Here is a 25791-nt window from a genome sequence, read left to right as displayed (position 1 = left end):
CGCTGTCACAGGAAGCTGAGCTCTGTTCGCTCAGTTATAAAGTAATGGGAAGTGATCTACATCACCTCCTGTTCATTCATGATTGTGGTTATAGTAAACATACTCTGTCCTCAAGTTATGAATGAACAGGAACACTCAGTATAGAGGATTCCTGTTCTTCTATAACAGGGGCTACAGAAAAAGAGATTGAGGACACATCCTCTGTTTCTATTTTAAAAGGGAAATATCAGGGGTCTGTTCAGACCCCCAATATTTCCCCAAAGCCCTTAAAAGTAGAAAATAACAATATTTAATAAAAATGAATAAATAAATTTAAAAAAAAAAGTTTGTAATAAAATAAAAAACAAAATTGAAAAATATTTGTTCACATCTGCCTTCTCCAAACTCTTCACCCTTTAGTGGATAGCCCTGTTAATGTATTTTTTAAATGTAAACAGTATAAATACCATTTTTTTAAAGAAATGCTATACAGGGCAATTTAACATTTTCAAAAATGTTATTATTTAATATTGTTAAACAAAGCAATGAGAGGCTGACATTAATTAATATTGTTAAACAGTTTGGAAAAGTCCATGACTTCCTCAAACAAAGATAGCATATTGTTTTAGTTAAAAGGAGTGCTATATTGTCTACACAATATAGCACTATGCTTTTTTTGTTTTTGTAAGAGGGTCATGACCACTTGCAAACTATATAACAGTACCAATAAAGTATTAATGGTAATCTCAAATTGTCAGCTGTCATTGAAATCCTTTATACCATTTATTTTCTTTTTACCTCTTTAATTGGTTTGAGGGACTAGCTAAAGCCAGTACTATAGTACAAAATCAACTACTCATGTGCAAGTTTTTAATATTGTTGAAAATACCTGTAATTCACTTGGAATTAGCCTCTTGCAGTACCTGTACAGCAGAGCTCAGAGAAGATGATGGAGAAGCAGCACAAGGAGCCAATCTCTTCATGTACTAGCAAGAAACATGCTGATAGAAAGAGAAAGCAGAGTGACATAAAGATGAGATAATCACTGTGCTTCTTCATTCTCTGTCCAGTCATAGCCTGGGGGCAGGTCCAAGACAACCTGGGCTCAGATGTATGAATTACGCTGGCCATCAGACTGAGAACATTTAGTAGTAGAAATCAGGTCCAGAAAAAGCTGCACTCCACTGGGACTCCACCAGAATACAATAATTTACTGAATACCGAAGCAAAAAAATACACAAATTCAGTTTCCCACACCAATCCTTAGCCTCATGCTTTTCACCCATTGGGCTTAATCATAGAGACATGACTAACTCTGGAGAGGAATTGGTGTTCAGGATGTGAGCGGCATTTTTCTTTGGACTACAACGTAGAACTTAAGCGCTACTGTTGCAGTAAAGGTTAAAACTGCCGCAAAATCTGTTTTTGCATTATCTTATAAAAGGATATTCATTTTAATTTGGATATTTTGGAGTTCTGCTTTAATGGTTAGATTTATAGTTAAACTTTCACAGTATATTCAAAAATCTTCCCAGCACAAATGAATCACAGCAAGCCTTCCTCCATTATTGATTCCACCTGATCACACGGGGGCAGCTCCACAAGGCAGGAAACCATAACATCTATAGAATGACAAAAAAGGAGAGCGCCCACTCCATGTGAAGGATCCTTTCATAATTTGCTTTTAAAAAATGGTAATGTACTCACAAGAGAAAAGTGACACAAGCGTATTCAATGGTTCCCCTCACAGGAGGCTATCGCCCATCAGATGCCACAGCACGGCCAAGTCAGCTCATGACCGTAGTAGGACTTCAGTCGTGAGATGACTTGGCTGTGCTGTGCTGTGGCTTCTGTTGGGCGATAGCCTCCTGTGAGGGGAACCATTGAATACGCTTGTGTCACTTTTCTCTTGTGAGTACATTACCATTTTTTAAAAGCAAATTATTAAAGAATCCTTCACATGGAGTGGGCGCTCTCCTTTTTCGTCATTTCACAGTATATTGGTTGCATGTTGCAGGTTTGAATTTTTTTTTAGGAACAGTTAACTGCACTGTTAAAATTATGAGTCTATTCTGTGTTATTGGCCTACGGAACTTTTTCTAAGCACATAAAAAGAAAAAACAATCTTTGTTTCCTCATATAAACAATCTTTAAAATATAGACTAGAAGAAACTACCAAATTAGCATTCACACCGAGTATATACTCCAGCAATGTACTTCAACTAAAGTCCATTAATGCAAAATGGGGTAGAAAGAGGTAGATATATATTCCTATGGTGTGTGCCACTTTCAATATATTTATGTATTGTTTTAAGGATTCTACTTTATTACATTTTGCTTTCTCGATGGTTGTTCTCAGTTCGTTATTGTTGGTGCAAAAAAGCTTTGTTAGCTTTTAAATGTTTTGTTCTGGTTAACTATTTTAAAGCCTTTAAGGTCTTTATTTTTTCCAACTGAACCAGGCGGGGTAATTTGTGGATGATATAAAACAACTTGTCACATTAATGGAATTTTCTATTGCAGCTCAGAATGAAGCTGAATGTACTTTTTGAGCTAAAATCATTTAACTATGTTAACTGGTAACAAAGTCGCACATAAAAATAAATAAGGAAAACAGAGTTCTAATTGTGAAGTTGGTCAGAACAATTGTAAAATGTAAATGTCATTTAAATGACACTAAACTCTGGAGTGAAATCTTCAAAATGCATTAAAATACCTTAACTATTAACAAAAAATATATCTTATTTGTGTATCACTCAGCTGTAGATTCTCAAATCATCTCTGAATTGGTGCTGACACTGTCCTTCCTTCTGGAGGGTGGCTACTTTTATTGCCCATGGTCCCTGTGTGTGTTGTAAAGTAGCCACCACTCCAAGCTCGCTCCTGTGATGGACTACAATCTCATGTTTAGTTATGCTGCTAGCAATGACTCATTCTCAGAGCCATGTGTCATGAACAATGTCTTTGCTTCTGGAAGGTGGCTACTTTTGTTCCCCATGGTGTGTTGTAACATAGTCACCGTTCCAAACTCACTCTTGTGGTGGACTACCATTTCAATAAAAAGTAGTAAACTATACTTGAGATTGTAGTCCATCACATGAGCAAGCTTGGAGCGCTGGCTACTCTACAATACACATGTGGACCTTGGGCAACAATGATTAGTTTACTAATTTGTATTGAGATTGTAGTCTATCACAGGAGTGAGCTTGGAGTGGTTGCATTCGTTTTTATTCTTCCGGCTTCAGCAAGTACAGAAAATGGAAAACACCAGTTGATAGCAACTGTATCTATAGATACAGTAGAACAGTGAGAACAGCCACCTAGAAACAGTTTTTTTTTTTTATTGGAAGGATTACTCTGTAAAAATAAAGGAATAAAATCTGAAAAAGGGGGTTTAGATACGCTTTATCATTTTGCTAAACTGTTGTGTCAGCACTACTTAGACCTTAGTGAATGTGATAGGCCCCCAAAAGCTTGTCAGAAAAATTAACTAGTGCAAACAAAAAAAATCATAGACAGTACTTAACGTCATAGGCAGCTTGAACACCTAATGTGATAGGCATTGGGGAGTCTGTCCTCTGCTTGAGTTCAGGACCACTGCAATATATTTTCCCTTTATGGATATACTGGCCCTGTAAAGCACAGACCATTTCCATTGACTGTGGAGGAAACAAAGTCACTACTTGACCATAGAAAATCTCAGCTTACTACAACATTTGCAGCCCTCTAGTATCTATAACAATGCGAAAATCATCTTCATTGCTTTCTGCTGCATTTTTCTCACTCATTTGTATTTTTAGTTGAACAATACGGAGTCTCACAATAATCAAACACAATATCAAAGATCCAATCTCACTTGCTATTTAATTTGATTTAAATGGGACAGCGTCTTTTAAAAAGAAATTTGTAAACATTTGTTTATTGTACATTTCCATGTAAGCTGTCAGTACGTGCATAACCTCCACCGCTTATAGCATCTATTAGATATATACATCTCAGTAGCTTCGAGGAATTATGCCAACCTTGATAATTTATTACTCATTTCTTATATTAGTCTGGTACCAGAAAATTACACCACCTTAGGCAAGGAGCAGAAAATCTTGATCTGTCACATATGAGGAATGACAAAAATTATTATTCACTGACATTAACGGACGGGGGAGGGGGTGGGTACAGCTGGCTCTGCCTCTAGATAGGCAGAGCCAGCTGTCACTCACGCAGCTGGGCGGATCCCGTCATCTAAGTCGGGATCTGCTCCGGCTGCGGCGTCTCAGTATACCGCGAGCTGCAGCTCGCGGTATACTGAGCTTAGGGTAACGGGAGGACGCTAGTTTGTGTCCTCCCGTTACCCTAAGGAGAACTATGGGGAAAAACACTGACCCCATAGTTCTCCTTTAAGGTGAAACTGAAGTCTGCTGTGTGGGGTGTTCTTTTGCCCTAATATGCAAGTATGTGCATAATTCTTACACATTATGGCACACTTACCGCCCAATGTGCCCATCTCAAGTGATAACAGATCCAGGCTTACTTTTGCCACTCCATCCCCAACCACCACCATCTTTCCCACCCAGCTTGGGCATGCCAAGAATTAACTGGGGTTTACACTGCAAGGCACATGCAGCGTACATAGAAAATAAAGAATTTGCCAGAAGCACGGGGGAAAACTTTTTTTTTGACAAGAGAGGCTTTGCAAGTCTCGTTTACCCAAAAAATGTAGTTCCTATCTAACAGGACTGAATCAATGAAAAGAAATGGATTTACAGCATCAGGTGCAGCCAAGGAAATGTTCCATGGTGCAATGAGTAGTGAACGTTCACCAAGTTTGGATACCTATGTGAAACTGAATGTGTATAATTCAGTTTTTTTTAGCTGTTTGAGATTTAGGCAACTGCTTTTTTCAGTCATTAACATATGCTGAGTTTTGGAATCATCTCTTGGAATCTTATATCTTGAGGTCTCCCTCTGTATGATATACTAAATGGTTGAAATTGGGTCTTTCTTCTCTTCATGCATTTTCTGTTTTGCTAAATAAATGAAAAATGTACTAAATTCATCCACACCAAACTTGTCAATCTGTGTCTTCATTGAGCTGCCTTTATGCACAGAGACACAATTATGTTGGACAATGGCGTTCCCCCAAATTGTTGCCACAAGGTTGGAAGTGTACAGTTATCTAAAATGTATTTGTATGCTGCAGCATTAACCTTATCATTCACTGAAAACATCTGAACTCAGGCATTAGGAGGGGGGTTCTTTGACCATATAGTTTACAATGTCAAAGACCAACAAAGTTAAAATGGATAAGTTACTCAAAGCTTTGGTGTGATTTATACAATTTAATGTAGTTATTTTCCTATTTTGGAAATGTGACAGTACTTTGTTTTTAACAACTAGCTACTATCTTTTGTAATCAATAAACACTTAAAATGATTTACCAATTGCATTAGTTACCAAAAGTTACACAAGATTAACTATGTATTAAGGACATTTCCATAATAATCAAGAATGATGACATTTATGTAACTTTTTCTGGGCACATTATTGAACAGTGAAAGCTGCTGTGTTTGTGACAGTTAATAATCCTCTTTAATCGGATTAAGGAAGAGGAAGTTTTTGTTTTAAAATATCACTCCACATTAAAATGTCATGTTTGAAACATCTTTTTTTAATGTTAGTGTAATTTAAAATATTCATCCATGTTTGTTTATAAGATCTCTTTAACAAAACCGGTTTATGAAAAAGATGTTCATATTTTGTAATTGTTTAATTGGCATTTATTTGTACTGGTTGTAGAGCATGTGAGTGTGAATATGTGACGTTAGCAGGAACGTTGGACTATAAATTGTGCTGGATAAGAATCTACATGTATTGTTTGTTAAAGAGACACAATCACCAATCTAAAACATTGAAGGTAAAAGCAGGGGTAAAATAAATAGTATGTTAACAAAGGTAACTTGCAGTGCTTTTATTTCCATTCATAAAATAATAAATTACAATGTGATCCTTGCATGTCATAGCTCTCTCCTCTTATTGATTTATCTAAATACTTTCTGTACTGACAAATAATCCCTGTTTCTCCCCTCACCTACTTACATAACCTTTTATTTTGCCGTGGGTGGTGATGTAAAGGGGAATACTATAGAGTGCCACATGAGTGACATCTCTGAGTTTGCTGGGACTGTTGACACCACATCCAAGATGGTGGCACCCAGAAGCAATCTCAGGGCTTTTGGATGTTTACACAAGGGAGAATATTACAGGTAAATAACAAGCATAAAATAGGTGAAATGTAGATATATTGTTATGGGAAGATTTTTGTAAGATTTCTCACATATTACATGCGACTGTATAAACAAAGAGCATAAATATATGTAATGTTATATGATATTTCAAGTTTTTTTTATTTAAGTAAAACAATATAACTTTATTATCTATTAGAATTTTCCTACATCTCTATACAACAATAGTTATAAATGGTACTTCCTCTGCAAACCGATCACACATACAGAACTTTGCATTCATTTAATTTTTAATAGAACTCTGTGAAACAGCTGCAGGGCAAGATAAACCTTTTTCTTTATGAAACTTGCATATTCTTTGTCTTTTCTAGTGCTATGCCCGGCCAATGAAATACGTGTAGACTCGACAGGTATCATCCTAAGTCCCGGCTATCCTGACAGCTACCCCAATCTTCAGATGTGTGCGTGGAGCATTAGCGTGGAGAAGGGCTACAATATAACCTTAATCTTTGAATTTTTCCATACTGAAAAGGAGTTTGACATGCTGGAAGCTTTTGATGGTAATGGAACATTATGTGGTTGAGTCTAATTTGATGCCTTTGTTCTGCTAATGACATTTCGTACAATGCATTTGTCTTGAGTTTGAACGTTTTGCCTGCGCTCATCTGCAAAATTTCCTTTGGAACAGGACCAAACAGCCACTATCCACTGCTGATTTCCTTAAGTGGGGATTATTCGTCTACTTTTAACATAACCAGCAGCGGACATGAAGTTTTCTTAAGGTGGTCTGCAGATCATGGCACCAACAAGAAAGGATTCAGAATACGATACATAGGTATGCTGGTTTTATGACCTCTAGTAAGATAGTTCATTAAGGCTGCAATCATTTTTTTTTATTCATGTCAATCAATATAGGCACGATGTTTACTTTTAAAAGTTTAGTTAGTTTAGTTAAAAATAGCTTTACTTAAAATGTGTTACTTAAAAAATACTTTAAAATATTTGTTACTGAAAAAAGTAACCAAGTACTACCATTACCCTTCTCTTTTACAGCATTATGCTCATTATTGATTTATAGGTGTGTTCCAGTGGAGACAAAACACACAAAAAATTAAACACAAATGACAGTAATACATATTGTGTATGATTTGATGTGTGCATTAATCAATTTTTTTGTTTTGCACTGGCTATCATTATTATCACACGTGATTTATATAATGCCAACAGTTTGCACAGCCATTTATGAAAAATGGGAGACAGTAAAGTTACAAAACAGTTCAAGACAAGTGAGTGCTTACAATCTAAAAGGGAGGTGCAAGTGATACAAAAGCTTTGCTGGAATGAGTTGACGGGGAAAGTTAAAGTCCATTTCCACCTCTTGTAAGTGATTAGCATTTACTGTCTTAATGTAGAGGTGCAGTGATGATGTATACATGTGCAAATTTTCATGTCTCACACTGCAGGCTTTCTCTCTTTTTTATGAACTTTTTATTAGGCCTGAATCCAAGCAATTAAAACATTTCTCCACAGGAAATTCAGTCTGACCCCTGGGTCAGATTGTAAAGCAGGCTGTAAACAGCTGGCCCCTTCCCTGTGATTCTGTACAACATGATCACTAAACAGCACCTCTGCCTTTGCAGATAATACGTTGTTGTGGGAAGGGGGTGCCACTATGAATACTAATGAATGGGGGGTGGAAAGCTCAGTTGTAAAATAAACAGATTGATTGCAAAGCACAGAGGCAGCCATTTTCGTGAGAATATGAAAAGGAAAGCTAACAAAAAATATACGTTTCTGTGCAACTGCATATGCCTGCTTCATGTACAATGCTGGCATATGTTTTTTTTTTTAAATACCTCACCAAAGGTGGAAATGGGTTTTACTGTCAAGTTATCAGGTAGAGGTGTGATTGAAGAGGCTTCGATGAAGAAATCAGTTTTCAGGGATCACCTAGGAGATAACCGTACAGGCTGGGTTAGAGAATTCCAGAGCATGAGCGAGGCTATGGAGAAGTCCTAGAGATGAGCATGGAAGGAGCTGAAAAGGTAGCTAAAGAGCAGAAGGTCTAAGGAAGAGTGAAGAGGATGGTTTGGGTGATATTTTGAGATGAGGTTGGTGATGTAGTGATAAAGAGTTGAGTAAAAAGATAATAATTCATACAATAAAAACTCTGATAACTTGCTTACTCCATGAATATTATACAACGCAACACATTACAGACAATGTACATTGATGCAAAAGCATACACTTGCTGTTATAATATCTACACAGTTGCTTTAAAGTAAATTGTAACCCATATTAAGGGCACCTCTAGAGTTCTTGTAGAGTATCTAAACCCAAGAACAAATGTTACATGTGCTAACTGCATTTGTTTTCTTTTTCCATTTTTTTATGTTATTTTCACCCGGTGATCCTGCCAGTAATGCAATTTTGGACTTAGGGTGACAACGTTCACTCACTTTACCCTATCTATGGAGCAGTAGTCTTGTTGCTGTAGGACAGGAAGTGTGTTAGAAATAAAACACCCCTGTCCCTTTCTCTGTAACATAGGGGAAATCTTCTTTAGTCCATCTATGTCTGTGACTTATTTTTCCCCGATATTTAGTCCATATAGCTGGAAACATAGCTAACTGACAACAGTGCAGCACAGACATATAGTGCAGGAAGCTAGGACCTCACATGTGGTTTGTGCACTTACCATACTGATATAACAAAACAATTTTAATGGTATATTTAACTCACCAAAAAGAAGCAAAAAAAGTTATTTGCTAAGGCTTATGCACACTTTAAGAAAAATAAATACACCTTGTTATATATTTTCTAACTGTGCCAGTTTTGTATATGTTCTGTAAAAAAGTATAATTTCACCTAGCTAATTAAACCAGCTGACACTACACTCAATGGATAATGCTTACACTAAACAGTAATGCACAATGCAAATTCAGAAAACATTCACAAAAACATATGTTGGTACTGCTTAATTTAACTGACTTAATGAATTTCTCAAAACAGTGAACTCCAGCTTAGAATTGTAAAATGGTATCGATTTTTTTAGATCTATATTTATTTTCAATCCGCTGAATACAGACATGCTTTTCTAGAAGAGCCACCAATATCTTGTAATATAATGTTGTGCCAAATGATAAAAAGGATGAAAATTGAAGCCAAATGGCTGTAAATAAACATCTGAAGACTAGAATTACCTAAAATGTATGCTAATGGATTCAATCAGTATAGCCATACAGTATGTATGTACACTATTCAGAGATAACATACCCGAATCATGCAGCATGTAAAGTTAGCAATTATGTTTAATTACCACTTGTGAAACTGCTAAAGCATTTCTACCCAGAATTGTTTGGGCATGTTGCCAGCATGAATCTGGCTAATAAACATGGCCTATTACTAAGCTTAAAGAAAACCCCTCTGCTATTAAAAGACATTTTGTAATTTAAAGTGTATGTAAACTCGATATCTATTTTTAAAATGCTTGGCATCCTGCCTCACTGTTTACAGGGTTTTTAAAGCAAATTATTATTATTATTATTATTATTATTTTTGTAAAACTGTTGCAAAGTTTCTTCCCTGGAGATCCAATAAGTAACAGCACTTTGTATTACAGGCTGACCATACTAAGCCACTGCCTCATAATTAGCTGCTGCATTGTCAGCATGTGCAAGCTCTTTCACTTTGTCTATCAGGTCTGCATGAGCCTTGCCCAGACCTGATTGACAGTCTAATTTCCATGGCAGGCTCACAATACTGCTGCCAATTGTGAAGCAGTGACTTAGCATTGTTAGCCTGCAATAGGAAATGCTGTTACCAACATTATGTCCAGGTAACACAACTTTTCAACAGATAAACAAGAAAATATTGATTTAGGGTCTACACATACTTTATTGTTCCTGAAAATGATGTGGTCTATTCACTAAGCTGCCGAAGGATCTAGCCATAGCTTCAGCTGATCCTTCGGCTAGCTTCGGCCCCAGGAACCCTTTGGTTCAATAGAACCGAAGGGCTGCTGAACGGGCTATTCACTATAGCCCGTACAACTCCCGAAGTCGGCCGAGCCGGCTCAGTCGAGCGAAGGCATATGCTTCGGCTCGACTGAGCTGAGGTGAAAGCCGAAAGCCACTTGCACAGAAAGATCAGTGTCCCTTGACACTGATCTCCAGACAGCCCAACTCTCCCGGGCGCTCCAGGAGAGAAACACTTTCTCCTAGAAAGGTTTACTCTGCTCGATCGAGCAGAGTAAACCTTTCCCAGCTCTGGTTTTTTTCTTCTGACATCGGACCTGTTGGCTGCCATCAGAATAAAGAGAAATAAAAAAATCACCATAGGAATGCATAGCTAGATTCATATTGGCTATTTCAATTTGCCATAGCCAGTAGCAAACTAGCTATTGCACCCGCCCACTGCTGCTGTCAATCAGCAGAGGGGACCTGAAGTTCTCCATCGTGATTGACCTGAAGTTCTCTAGTGATTGACAGCAGCAGAGGGCGGGTGCAATAGCTAGTTTGCTATTGGCTATTGCAAAGTGAAATAGCCAATAGGAATCTAGCTATGCATTCCTATAGTGATTTTTTTTTTTGACGGCAGCAGAACGACCCGACCAATAGAAAACAGTCAGTGGAGCTAGCTGTCACTGATATTGGATCAGCTGAGTCGAACTCCTTCTGCTGAGCATGTTCGGTCGACCCGAAGCCACACGAAGCAAGCCGATATACGGCTGAAATCAGCAGTACAAGCCTGAAGTGAATAGCCGAACATCGTTCGGCTCACTTCACTTGGGGTCGGTTGTTCACTCAGCTGCCTACGGCAGCTTAATGAATAGACCCCTATATTTTAGTTTTCTACCTACAGTTTATTCTCAAAAACAAATTAATGTATTTCGTTAATGTATAAAGTGTTATGTTCGTTAATGCTAATGTGTTAATGGATAAAGTAGGAAATGCTTACAACCCTGTCAGATTTTATTTGGCTATCTGCATCCCACTAGGGAAAATTCCTCTTTAAAGTTGGCTATACATGTGTCAAATTTTGTCTGATTCTTGAACCAGCCCAAATTCACACCCTGGGTGCCATTGTTAGCACCCTTCCACCCAGCATATCAGAGTCAAAGGAGCTAGTTGAAAAATTATTGGCCCAACGGAGCTAGCAACCAATCAGCTGCTAGCTCAGCTGGCCGCTGTCAGAATACAATGCAAACAGCAGGGGATTCGTCCATCAATACTGGTAAGCATTGACGGAGATATCTGTTCTATTGTATTGTTCAGCCCATGGGTTGAAAAAAAAATAGACACATTTATAACCTGCTTTAGACTGTAGTCACTGGAACAATTATTCCATTGGAAGATTTCCCCTCTATTACTGTTCTAGTGACAACCCAAAATTTAGCAATTTCCCTTACCCTTAGTCCCAGTGACAAAGGTCACCAAGACATACTGAGAGGGTTAATCAACCTAACAGAGACACAGACAGCAATACAAATGTGTTGATAAGTGAGATGATGAGTGAATCTAAACTTGAAGTGCCACATCTTGATATTGAAGCCCAGATACAAGTTAATTCCCAAAACAGACTGGGGATGGGGATTGAGACTACAATCTCACGTTTAGTTTACTAATTTTTATCATGGGAGAAAGCTTGGAGCGGTGGCTTCTTTACAACATACACAGGGACCCTCGGGCAACAAAAGTAGCCACCTCCAGAAGGAAGGACAATGTCAGCACCAATTCAGAGATGATTTGAGGATCTACAGCCGAGTGATACACAAATAAGATACATTTTTGTTAATAGTTAAGATACTTGAATGTATTTTTAAGATTTAAAAGAGAACTACGGGGTAAGTGTTTTTCCCCATAGTTCTCTTAAGGGTCACGGGAGAACGTGCCTAGCTAGAGGCATAGCCAGCTGTGTCCGCCCCCTCCCCGTCCGTTCCTCTAGTCAGCGCTGGAGGATCGGAGCGGGGAGGGGGGGAATCCCTGCAGGGAGCAGTGACTGATAGTCATTGCTCTTTGCAGGGAGATGATCAAGAAGTGAGCGAGTGACGGTATGAGTTTGTTCACTTCCCGATCTATTGTTCTCCTTTAACTCAAAAGTTTAGTGTCACTTTAAATGTAAATGGAGTTCAGTGGGTTCTTCTTGAACAGTAGCTTAAATTTAATACATAGGATGACTTATATAATACATTTCACATTTAATTTTCAGAAACATAACTATTTTTGTCCAGCATGTGTTTTATGCCAAAATGCAATTTAGAGTATCTGATGTGTATCTGGATTAAATCTGTTTGTTCTCTAATGTTAACTCTGTCACAACATTTCATAAAATTGTAGTCTCCAAGGAAACCAGAGTTTGTCATGTAAAATAAAAAAACCTCCCCAAATCTTATCTATTGCACTTCATGGTTGACTTGTACTGACAAACTTCCCCATTAGGAAGAGGTTCTCTCCTCATATAATTGTATTAACCTCATGTGAATTACAGCAGAGATACTGCACAGCTGTTGTACCATCATAATTGGCAGACATCTATAATAATAAGATGTGCAGTTCTGTATGAGGATATTCAATATACTATACCAGCCGTTTGTGAAAAACTGCACACACATAATTACAAATCTAGTTTTGATATGTTAACTCCTTGAATGGAGTAATTCCATTTAGATAGCTTTAACTCTTTCAGAAGTCACTGAAACCTAGATGCCCAGGCCAAATTTAGAAGTGTCAGTATGCATTAGTTAACTTGACTATACCTCCATGATTAGTTAGCAAACCTAAAAACGTTTATATATTTTTAAGGACAATCAAGGATTTTATTTAATAAAAAAGTATTGTTTTACTATAGAAAATGTGTAAAAACAACAACAAATTTACTTTCTTTTTTTTCATTTATTTTTAAAATTTTAATTCATAGTGTAAAACCGGTGCTACTGCAGATCAAACTGTTTCCTGACGGTGGCAGTGTTTATCTGCAGGCTGAAGTTTTTCATTTTTGTCATTGAAGCCTGGCATAGTGATCACATAATTGGGAACGGCTCTGATTGGTTCCCAATTATAAGTGGAGACCCCCAGCTGCCAGCGATAGCCAGGATTAAGAGTTTGAAGCCATGCATGTTTCAGGGATATTTATTTATAGATTGTGGGTAGGTAGGGAAAAAGACTACTATAGAGATATATATTATATTCTGATGATGTATGTGGTTAATACAGAAATGAAACAATTCAGCATATATATTTTTTATTTCACATGCTTCCATTGATATTTTTCTCCACATTTATAGCTAGACCAAGCTGTCCAGTTTAAGTGAGTTAAATGGATTTGCACAAACCTCATAAAACATGATGCACTGAGATGAAACAAAGGATGCCGAAAAAAATAAGAAAACAAGTATGTTATTTCAAAAATAAAAACCAAATGGCACTTCTTTATGATACACAGTGCTTTAGCAAGCTAAACATCATTCAGTTAGGGGCCTTTTACACAGGCTGATCAGAAGGGGATCCGTGCACATATCCCCTCTTGATTGGAGTTGTACTGATTGGATGTCACTGCTGGGACATCCCTGTCCGTTCAGTTATTTCCTCTATCTTGTGATGGAGATAAGATCTAAAACTGGCGGACTCCATGTCGGTCTATGCAGAGTCAGATGTAAATGGACATGCGTCAGATTACCCCTGATCTGGCACATTTTTCTGATGAAAAACACACAGCTCTGTTTGTTTTTCTGGACCTGGCCAGAGTCAGGGGTAACGGGGTGTAAACAGATGCACGTCAATTTAGACCGTGCTGCCCATAGACAAGCATTGGGCATCCGATCGGGTCTGCCTGTCCGTTTTTCAGCCCGCCATAACATGACCACAGAACCTTCCCTATAAGCCTTTTTGCATATTGGGGGGGCCAGCCCATTTACACAGTGGGCAGTCAATTTACATCACAAAGGGGTAAAGTACATTCTCCATCTTCAATTCAAAAGGGTGACAATGTGCTGTTTCTCACCTACAGCTTGACAGCGGGGCTCCTGCTGGGAGCTGGCTTTCAATCAACAAAGAAGGGTGGGCAGGGAAAATGGCTACAAAACAGACCATGGAGATCTGCTTCCATACCTGGCATTGTCAGTTTGAAAAGAAATGGGCCTGACAAGATCACCAGGTATCTCAATGCAAGCTAGCACATACACCTTGAGCAGGTTATAAAAGCACACACCTACATTGAATAACACACACATTGATGGAATGACAATGTTAGGGGTAACATACACTTGTTCAGACAATAAAGAAGATCAATCAAAACATGGCCAATAACCTTTATATAAAGATGAAAGGAGGTCTCAGTACAGAAATGATTTCTTTGCATAAATAATTTGCAAATAAGCGCCAAATCTGCCTCTGAGAAATCTGTCTACTTCCTGGACCAACAATTCCTGCTAGAGTCAGATATTTGACATTGTACATAACCTTCCTGCTGGGCTCACTACAAGTAATTACTTCAAGACCTCTCCATGAAGAAACTTATTTCTACACTGCATAATCATACCTTGAATATCTTAAAGGATAGCTAAACAGCAAGCCGAGGCATTGAGAAACCACTAATATCATTCCTGAAGGAGGATTATTCTTCTGTTCATATTTGATGACCTGTCAGCAAGTCAATTTAAAGTTAAAATAAGCTCATGAAGAAAATCACCCATAAGCTTATACAACAAAATGGATGGGTTTGTTTATAACTGATGTCAGATTCACCCAAGATTCACCCCACATCTGGCAGCAAATCATTTGCATAGTGTATATTGACATTCACCATTTTTTTAGACTGACACCTTTATTGATACAAAAAAAGACAAAGACAATTTAGATTTGTTATTCTTTTGTGTTAAATAATAATAGTTGAATACTATTTGTTTTTGTAAATTCTAGTTTTTGGTAGTATTTGCTGTTTTTTAAATAATGGCAAATATTGGCTGCAAAAATTGTCTCATAAACATATGTTTAAAGGAAGTACGGGAAAATATTTTCTTGACCCTTGCATAGGGGCTACCCTATCACTGGAAGGATTAAGATCTCATTTTCATCTATGTGCAAAAATAAAAAAAGTTATACTGGCCAAATCATCCGAGTTGCGTTGCTCTTGGACTGGTCCTTCCTGCCTGTCTCCTCCTCTGCTCCAGTGGTCTAAGGTTTGAGTCATCATGTGCAATACACTGTATAGGGCTGAGGGACATTCCATCCCCAGAGTGGAAGAGGAGACAGGCACAAGCAGTGACACAACAGCCAGCCAGACGTGAGGTCCGGGTGAGTATGTCTTTGCTAATTTAGCACCTAGACCAAAACGAGCACTTAACCCTTACAGTGCATTGGTAGCCCCACTGCAAGGATTAATATTTTTTTCCCAGAGCTCTTCTTTAAAGTTGCACATGGTTGTGGGACAATTTTCATTCAACATTTGCCATTTTTTTAAAATACAGCTGCAAAGGTTAAAGTGACATTAAACCCTCAGATTTATTAACATAAACCAATACTGTAATGTGTGCCTTACTGTAATCCATGGTAGTTTCCCTTCTCTTTGCTGCTCTTCCTTTTAAATCCTCATGTCTTCTCATGCTTGGGGAGAACTTCCCTTTGCTGCTCAGGGCCTCTTCCTGTAGTGCTGGCTCAGGTTACAAACCTATACAAACCTTTACACAGACACCATATATCTGCATAAATAATTTGCAAATAAGCGCCAAATCTGCCTCTGAGAAATCTGTCTACTTCCTGGACCAACAATTCCTGCTAGAGTCAGATATTTGACATTGTACATAACCTTCCTGCTGGGCTCACTACAAGTAATTACTTCAAGACCTCTCCATGAAGAAACTTATTTCTACACTGCATAATCATACCTTGAATATCTTAAAGGATAGCTAAACAGCAAGCCGAGGCATTGAGAAACCACTAATATCATTCCTGAAGGAGGATTATTCTTCTGTTCATATTTGATGACCTGTCAGCAAGTCAATTTAAAGTTAAAATAAGCTCATGAAGAAAATCACCCATAAGCTTATACAACAAAATGGATGGGTTTGTTTATAACTGATGTCAGATTCACCCAAGATTCACCCCACATCTGGCAGCAAATCATTTGCATAGTGTATATTGACATTCACCATTTTTTTAGACTGACACCTTTATTGATACAAAAAAAGACAAAGACAATTTAGATTTGTTATTCTTTTGTGTTAAATAATAATAGTTGAATACTATTTGTTTTTGTAAATTCTAGTTTTTGGTAGTATTTGCTGTTTTTTAAATAATGGCAAATATTGGCTGCAAAAATTGTCTCATAAACATATGTTTAAAGGAAGTACGGGAAAATATTTTCTTGACCCTTGCATAGGGGCTACCCTATCACTGGAAGGATTAAGATCTCATTTTCATCTATGTGCAAAAATAAAAAAAGTTATACTGGCCAAATCATCCGAGTTGCGTTGCTCTTGGACTGGTCCTTCCTGCCTGTCTCCTCCTCTGCTCCAGTGGTCTAAGGTTTGAGTCATCATGTGCAATACACTGTATAGGGCTGAGGGACATTCCATCCCCAGAGTGGAAGAGGAGACAGGCACAAGCAGTGACACAACAGCCAGCCAGACGTGAGGTCCGGGTGAGTATGTCTTTGCTAATTTAGCACCTAGACCAAAACGAGCACTTAACCCTTACAGTGCATTGGTAGCCCCACTGCAAGGATTAATATTTTTTTCCCAGAGCTCTTCTTTAAAGTTGCACATGGTTGTGGGACAATTTTCATTCAACATTTGCCATTTTTTTAAAATACAGCTGCAAAGGTTAAAGTGACATTAAACCCTCAGATTTATTAACATAAACCAATACTGTAATGTGTGCCTTACTGTAATCCATGGTAGTTTCCCTTCTCTTTGCTGCTCTTCCTTTTAAATCCTCATGTCTTCTCATGCTTGGGGAGAACTTCCCTTTGCTGCTCAGGGCCTCTTCCTGTAGTGCTGGCTCAGGTTACAAACCTATACAAACCTTTACACAGACACCATATATCCATTCCTGAGACAAGGCAGTATGCTGCAAAACAGAAGTTCTACAGAGCATGAGAACAGATACAGATTTAAAAGGAAGAGCAGCAAAGAGAAGGCAAACAACCATGGATTACAGTAAGGCACACATTACAATATTGTTTTATGTTAAAAAATCTGAGGGTTTAATGTCACTTAAAGGTATTTTTCCCCTGAGTTCTTCTTTAAAACAGTGGCTTTGTATTGAATTTCTTTGGAGAATTTCACTGCTGTTTTGCTGAAGTCCTTTTATAAAAAAAATCAGTTATCACTGGGATAAAATTTTTGTGAATATCAGGAGTTCCTTTTGAAATGCATTAGTCAACGTGAAATAAGAAATCACCACAGAACACCAAAGTGGGACAGGTGCGTTGATGCATGTGGTGGCTACAAATAGGTGTGAATAGGTTCTCAACTGATATAAAGTAAACAGTTTTTAAGCCATTTCAAATGCTGAATCACATACAATGGATGCTGCTCTTTGATTAAAGCTTTAGTTTCCTGAAGAATCATCTTGTACCCCGAGCACTGGCCACAATGTTCTCTTTTTAGGCTGACTCCTTTCCTTTGCAGCCACCCTTGTGTGCTAGTGTGTGCTAGTAAGCTGTGTGTGTCTCAAAAAAGACACACCAAGGCAAGTCCCCTGCTCTCTGCTTCTCCTGTCTCCCTCTCCCTTTTCCAAGCTAATATAAAGACAGACAGCTGCTGGATACTGAACTCTCTCTTGTGATCTTGTAGGCTATTTAGGGAAGTAGAGCTGAGAGAGTTGAAGCTGTTCTGAAACATAATGACTATAAGAGAAATACTCTACTGGGCAATGTATATTTTTTTGACCTTCATTCATTATTGAAGCAATGTAGAGTTTAATACTTTTTAAAGTCCAAATTCACCTAACATTCATTTAATACCTTTATAGGCAGTCCCCGAGTGACGAACATAAAGTGTTACATACGACTTGTACTTACAAACGGAGCTCCCAGGCTATTCCACTATTTGTAACGCTACCGTGCTCATGCCGACGTTCATAGTACTGTACCTCCTGTACATTACAGGAAGTTGTTGGACGTGCAGAATAGGCGTGGATCTGGTTCATAGTACTGTACCTCCTGTACACAACAGGAAGTTTTTAGATGTGCAGACAAGGAGTGGGTCTGGTTCATAGTACTGTACCACCTGTACATTACAGGAAGTTGTTAGATGTGCAGACAAGGAGTGGGTCTGGTTCATAGTGCTGTACCTCCTGTACATTACAGGAAGTTGTTAGACATGCAGACTAGGAGTGCCTGCCTTTTCTACAGGATCTGGTAATCTGCATTACAGGAAGTTGTACAAACATCTGTCCAAGTTGCATTTAAAGCAGAACTCCATGCAAATGTTACAGGGGGTTAACCCTTCCCTAAGCTATCCAAAACTACAAAAACATTATTTGGCTGGATTTGCATAAAAAAAAACGTCCCTGTTCCAACTTCCATACAAATTCAACTTAAGAACAAACCTACAAAGCCTATCTTGTTCGTAACTCGGGGACTGTCTGTATTGTATTCAGCGGCATTCAATGCCTATAACGTGTATCAACTAGCCTGTTACAAACTGTACCCGTGACAGGCAATATAAACCATTCCCCTTCCTCAGTAACTATAATTTTAATGAAGTATCTGGATCTAACATTGCTGTTCTAGACTTTTATAATTATGGTGGATTCAATTAGCTTTAAGGAAAGCCTCCAGTCTATTTTATATAACATCATTGATTTTGCAGTTATAATTAGGGATGCACAGATACTTTTCAAGTACCAGTGCAGATACTTGGCATTTTCATGAGAACTACCGGGGTTAGAGCGGTTGCAGTTGGGACCTGGCTCTGGTGCTCCACCACTGTCCTGAAATCATTAGTCTGTATTGTTTTAGAAAAACTGTCACATGACAATAAACAAAAATGTATCAGTACTCATACTTGTAAGTACTCGGCAAGTACCAGTACTCGTACTCACAAAACTGGTATCTGTGCACCAGTTTATTTATATGTATAAAAACAAAATCGTACATTAAAACAGAGATGTACAAATCCCAGGAGCTCCATGTGAATTTTTCTCTTGTGTAGTCTTGGAGCTTAAAAGTATCGGTACATGTACTCGTACTTGTACCAAGTACTGTACTTGGTATCTGTGCAACCCTAGTTATAATCTGAGATCAAAGGGAGTTCGTATACTGAACTCCCTTTGATCTCCTGTCACAGAGCCGTGCCGGTCCCGGCCGCATCGGGCACAGCGGATCTCGGGACCGAACACGGCAGTCACGGATGCTGATACAAGTAATCGAGCGTCTATAGAGACGCTCGATCGCTTGACTGTGTTAAGCTCCCGGCCGGCCATGTAATTACAACGGCCGGCCGGGAAGCTGCTCGTCGGGCTCCACTGTCTGCTTGTCACAGACGAGTGTACGAGTGGATTTTTCGAGCCCTGATCATAGATCATTCCACAGTATAACCACTCTGTATTATCCTGGGCATTTAGGCTGTCTCCATATGAAAATGTTGTCCCTTGCACAGTTTTTTGTTTTTGTTAATTCATTCAGTATAAGTGTCAGAATTACCAGTTCTGAAAAATTTGGTATTGTTAGTTTGTGCTAGACCAATACAAACCATTTTTCATAAAGAGTCTACACTGAATGACTATAAATGAATGCTTATTTTTTATCATTTTTTTTTCTATTTCATCTTTTACTTACATTTTAAAACACAGGCACAGAATAATAACTATAATGTTGTATACACACATTTTTTAAGTGGACTTATGGCCAAAAATGACACATGACAAGTGACACTAAACTCAGGAGTTAAATCTTAAAAATGCATTCAAGTACCTTAACTACTAACAAAAATGTCCCTCATGTGTGTATCACTCGGCTGTAAAACCTCAAATCATCTCTGAATTGGTGCTGATACTGTCCTTCCTTCTAAAAGGGTGGCTGCCTTTGTTACCAATGATCCCTGTGTGGGTTGTAAAGTAGGCACCGCTCCAAGCTCACTCCCATGATGGACTACAATCTCAATGCAAATTAGTAAGCTAAACATGAGATTGTTGTCCATCACGGGAGTGAGCTTGGAGCGGTGGCTACCTTGCAACACACACAGGGACCATGGGGAACAAAGGATGCCCCTCTCCAGAAGGAAGGACAGTGTCAGCACCAATTCAGAGATCATTTGAATATCTGCAGCTGAGTGAAACACAAATAAACTACATTAATGTTAATAGTAAGGGTTTTTAATGCATTTTGAATATTTAACTCTTGCATTTAGTGTGGAAAGTGGTGGAAAGTGGTGTAAAAAGGTCTCCATCCTAAAAAAGAGGCACCATCCTAATTATAAAAGCATTGAAAGAGAGAAATGATGTTGATTATGGACATAACATGTTTGGTAAGAGCTGTGTGAAAGGGTTAATCAGAAATGTGTTTGGCAGCACTGCTTAGGCTTGCATTGCGAAACAGAAGCAGTCTGAGTATTTCATATGACTGAAATGAGTTTGAATGTGTGAATTTCCCTGAAGATAGCCTGTCTTGTTGCCAAAGTTGTGGTTAAAGTGACATGTGTTTACAATACTTAGGGCTAAGTGATTCCTGCATGAACATTTTGAACATAAGTGGTCTGGGTATACTGCCAGTTCCAAGTACCCCATCCACAAGGGGTGGATTAGCACCCCTCCCCCCTTCCCAGAAAAGGATTTCTCCTTTCCTCCAATGGTTTAAGGAAGACACCCACTACAGGAGCAGATTTAACCTCAGGAAAAATCAATTTATGGTCTAAGCTTTCTTCATTTCTTCAATCTCATATAGATGCTTGGTATCTTTATGGACATTAGAAATAATTATGGTGGACAAACCTTTATGAGAAATTGTGCAATGGGTGTATATAGGTGATTATACTGATTGATGCCAATTAGGAGTAGAAGAATTTTTGAATACTAAATATGAACCTCTGGGTAATATATATTATGTGGTATGAATGTGGTCTGAGCCGTCATGTTGTGTGTTTAAGATGTCAATGTTGTCATATTTTTAATTGGTGGTGGTATTGTGTCCATTAATACAATTGAATTATACTGTAAATTAACTTGTTACTAAAGCTATTATTTTTGGACTAAACTGTGTTGGCCCAATATGTAGTCACTAGTGACTGCATCATCAGTTTTAGTTCTTTAGTGGGTAAGTTAAGGCTACAAACCATTATCTAGACATGATGAGTCAGCTGTACACTGTCAGAATGCTTGAGTAGAGCCAGCAGCTGATTGGCTGGCTGCTCTGTTTGTTTTGAAGATTTTCCGACTGGCTTGTTCAATCAGATGATCAAGGGATGACGGCCGAAAGGATTCCAACAGCATCACCCACTGTGCGAATTTCAGCCAGTTCCTGAAGAACAGGCTGAAATTCACATAATGTATGGCTAGCTTTAGTCTATGAATTTATGGGGATTCCCATTGTTTTTGTTAGAACTTTTTGGAATAGTTTTAGATGGACATCTAATTTTAGAAGGACCTGATTGGATCTATTTATAAATGTTTCCACACAGCCTTCACAGTATGATTCACAAATGTATCCAATTAAATCCAATCTTAAAAATTGTGAATCTTGGGTAGGCAAGTAATTAACAAAATAATTATGATTATATGCATGTAAAACTTTTTTAAGCAGTTACAACATCAGTTTTTTTCTTGAAAAAAAGGTTTAGAGCATATAAATCAACATTTACTGCTTTAAGCATCCTATATGGTTTAAACCAACCCCTGTAACTGTCACTTCCTGGACAACTTGTTTTGCAATAACGTTTTTATAAAAATGAATCATATACTGAATATGATATTTACAATTATCAAGCACATGCAGTTACCAGAAGATAATGTTTTTCACTACAGTGGCCCTTTAAGTGCATAAAGAAAAGTCAAAATAGTTAATCAAGTTAAATGAACAGGATTCCCTTGCAAATGTAAAATAATGTTAGTATGACAAATATATAACCCCCCATGCCCATGCCAACTCTTGGTCCAGACACATGCATAAACATTCACATATTGGATAGTATCCATCAATGTTTATTTGTGGGTCAGACATTATTTCTAACATTAATATCTGATAAGCAGTGTATCTCTGTATGAATAACATATATATGCACTGATGTTTTAGATATCTAAAGATATCTAAATATGAAGCTCTGGGTAATACCGTGTTTCCACGAAAATAAGACACTGTCTTATTTTTTTTTTGCACAAAATAAGACACTAGGTCTTATTTTCGGGGGATGTCTTATATTACAGAAATCCCTGAAGATAGTGCTAGGTCTTATTTCCGGGGTAGGTCTTACTTTCGGGGAAACACGGTATACAGTATATTATGTGGTAGGAATGTGGTCTGGGCCGTCGTGTGTTGTGGTGCTGAAGATATCCCGGGCAGTGAACTCAATGCAGTCATGACCAAGGTTGAATTATTAAATTGAGTTGTGTTTTAATTGTAAATCCGGACTCCCAACACTTCTTAAATGTTTCTGAATGTTTTGTTGTGTTTTTTTAAAACAAGGTATTGTTGCATACCTCATTGGGTTCCCTTCTTGCTTACCATTGTTGCTGTCAGTAACCCAGTATAACACATAAAAGAAAGGTGAAGCTACAGATAATGTTATTTATGAAAATAGGAGATTAACACACAGGCCAGCCTGAGTGTACTTAGGAGTGGTAATAGTAGGTTATATGCTGACTGTTCAGTTTTTACATCAGTAAAATGTAGCATATAAAAGTTCATTTTTTGCTGCACCAAAATCTGCCAATTAACTTCTTCCATTAACTCATCCCACATAATTAATACCTTTTGAATCACTTGCCCCTCCTACTAGATTGTAAGATCTTACAAGCAGGGTCCTCCCAACACTCCTGTATTGAAATTGTATTGTAACTGTAGTCTCCCTTTATTTTGTAAAAGCTCTGTGCAAACTGTTTGCGTTGTATAATAATAATTTTAAAATAATAATTGCTACATTGTATCACAGGCTTTGCACTAATCCTGCCTGTTGAACCTCTAATTTTGAAACCCACATCGGTTAACCGAGAAATTATTATCGCCGGCCTATAAACTGTGGGGGAAAGAAACTATAAAATAATCCTTGCAACAGATGTAGTAAACATATTTTAAAAACTGTTGAAGCTTAATTTTTTTTCTCTTTCTCCTTGTTCCTTGTTCTTGGTAAAAAAAAATATGATGCTATACAGCAGCCGTCACTACCATCTGAGTTGCGATTCTGTCTGTACCGTGATCGCTGAGCTGCACTGGGTTATGGCTGCCTGAGAGTGAATACACCGGCCTTTGAGGCTGGTCCATCCACTGCCAGCCATAAGCCAGAAAAAGTCCCCTCCTTGCTTCAGTCATTGGTTGCTAGGACTGTTGGCACCCAGCAACCCTTTATGTGGTTGCTTTGGAAGGAGGGAAAAGGAATACAAAAAAGTGTAACTTGAGTGACAGCTCTGAGTCTGCTGGGGATGCTGACGTTATATCCAAGATGGCAGCATTCAGTAGACATCCCAGGGATTTTAAATAATTTCAAAAGAGAGGCTATTGCAAGTAAATACTATGCATGGCATATGTTAAATGTACACATAATCTTATGGGAAAATTGCTGTTGAAATTAATGGTCTGGAGACTGTCTCTTCAAGAATATATTCACAAGGAAAAAAAAGTTGCCATGAATTCCCTTATTACAGAGACTGTATAATATTTAATGTATTATTTGAAATTTCCAGCTCATTACTGCAGCACTCCTGAGTCTCCTCCACAAGGATTCATTGTGAGTCAGACAGGTGGGCAGCTGAACAGCATGGTCCGCTGGGCTTGTGACCGAGGTTTTAGGCTCATTGGAAAAAGCACTGCTGCCTGTAAAAAAGCTCCTTATGGATATTACGCCTGGGATGCTCCTGTGCCGGCATGTCAAGGTAAAGAGATACAAAGATGTTACTTATGGCTCATTATCATCCTGTCCATCATTTAGTCTAATCTCTCTGATATAAAAGGTGTACCACTAAACCATGAGCTGTGCAGTGTATATGCCCATCTGTATGTACTGTATGTATATGTATGTGTGTGTGTGTGTGTGTGTGTGTGTGTGTGTGTGTGTGTGTGCGCATATGTGTGTAATATCTATCTATCTATCTATCTATCTATCTCTATATCTGTCTATCTGTCTATCCCATTCTCGTATGTTTCCCTGTATCTATTTAATACACAATGTATAGCTCAGAACCATGCATTACATATAAGAGACAGATCTATGTGGTAATAGTAGGTTATATGCTGACTGTTCAGTTTTTACATCAGTAAAATGTAGCATATAAAAGTTCATTTTTTGCTGCACCAAAATCTGCCAATTAACTTCTTCCATTAACTCATCCCACATAATTAATACCTTTTGAATCACTTGCCCCTCCTACTAGATTGTAAGATCTTACAAGCAGGGTCCTCCCAACACTCCTGTATTGAAATTGTATTGTAACTGTAGTCTCCCTTTATTTTGTAAAAGCTCTGTGCAAACTGTTTGCGTTGTATAATAATAATTTTAAAATAATAATTGCTACATTGTATCACAGGCTTTGCACTAATCCTGCCTGTTGAACCTCTAATTTTGAAACCCACATCGGTTAACCGAGAAATTATTATCGCCGGCCTATAAACTGTGGGGGAAAGAAACTATAAAATAATCCTTGCAACAGATGTAGTAAACATATTTTAAAAACTGTTGAAGCTTAATTTTTTTTCTCTTTCTCCTTGTTCCTTGTTCTTGGTAAAAAAAAATATGATGCTATACAGCAGCCGTCACTACCATCTGAGTTGCGATTCTGTCTGTACCGTGATCGCTGAGCTGCACTGGGTTATGGCTGCCTGAGAGTGAATACACCGGCCTTTGAGGCTGGTCCATCCACTGCCAGCCATAAGCCAGAAAAAGTCCCCTCCTTGCTTCAGTCATTGGTTGCTAGGACTGTTGGCACCCAGCAACCCTTTATGTGGTTGCTTTGGAAGGAGGGAAAAGGAATACAAAAAAGTGTAACTTGAGTGACAGCTCTGAGTCTGCTGGGGATGCTGACGTTATATCCAAGATGGCAGCATTCAGTAGACATCCCAGGGATTTTAAATAATTTCAAAAGAGAGGCTATTGCAAGTAAATACTATGCATGGCATATGTTAAATGTACACATAATCTTATGGGAAAATTGCTGTTGAAATTAATGGTCTGGAGACTGTCTCTTCAAGAATATATTCACAAGGAAAAAAAAGTTGCCATGAATTCCCTTATTACAGAGACTGTATAATATTTAATGTATTATTTGAAATTTCCAGCTCATTACTGCAGCACTCCTGAGTCTCCTCCACAAGGATTCATTGTGAGTCAGACAGGTGGGCAGCTGAACAGCATGGTCCGCTGGGCTTGTGACCGAGGTTTTAGGCTCATTGGAAAAAGACCTGCTGCCTGTAAAACAGATCCTTATGG

General features: G+C 38.2%; 1 protein-coding gene across 1 annotated transcript in view; it reads left to right on the top strand.

The window, feature by feature from the left end:
• CSMD3 (CUB and Sushi multiple domains 3) overlaps positions 1–25791 on the top strand; it is a 576345-nt gene that overhangs the window by 446797 nt on the left and 103757 nt on the right. Inside the window, exons 44-46 of the mRNA XM_018567203.1 lie at positions 6590–6778; positions 6907–7053; positions 24053–24241. Coding sequence (XP_018422705.1) covers positions 6590–6778; positions 6907–7053; positions 24053–24241 — 525 coding nt within the window. The remainder of the gene's footprint in view (positions 1–6589; positions 6779–6906; positions 7054–24052; positions 24242–25791) is intronic.

This window comes from Nanorana parkeri, unplaced genomic scaffold (assembly GCF_000935625.1).
Source record: "Nanorana parkeri isolate BGI_ZX_2015 unplaced genomic scaffold, ASM93562v1 scaffold1019, whole genome shotgun sequence".
Classification (NCBI taxonomy): domain Eukaryota; kingdom Metazoa; phylum Chordata; class Amphibia; order Anura; family Dicroglossidae; genus Nanorana; species Nanorana parkeri.
This window is presented reverse-complemented; position numbering and strand designations above follow the sequence as displayed.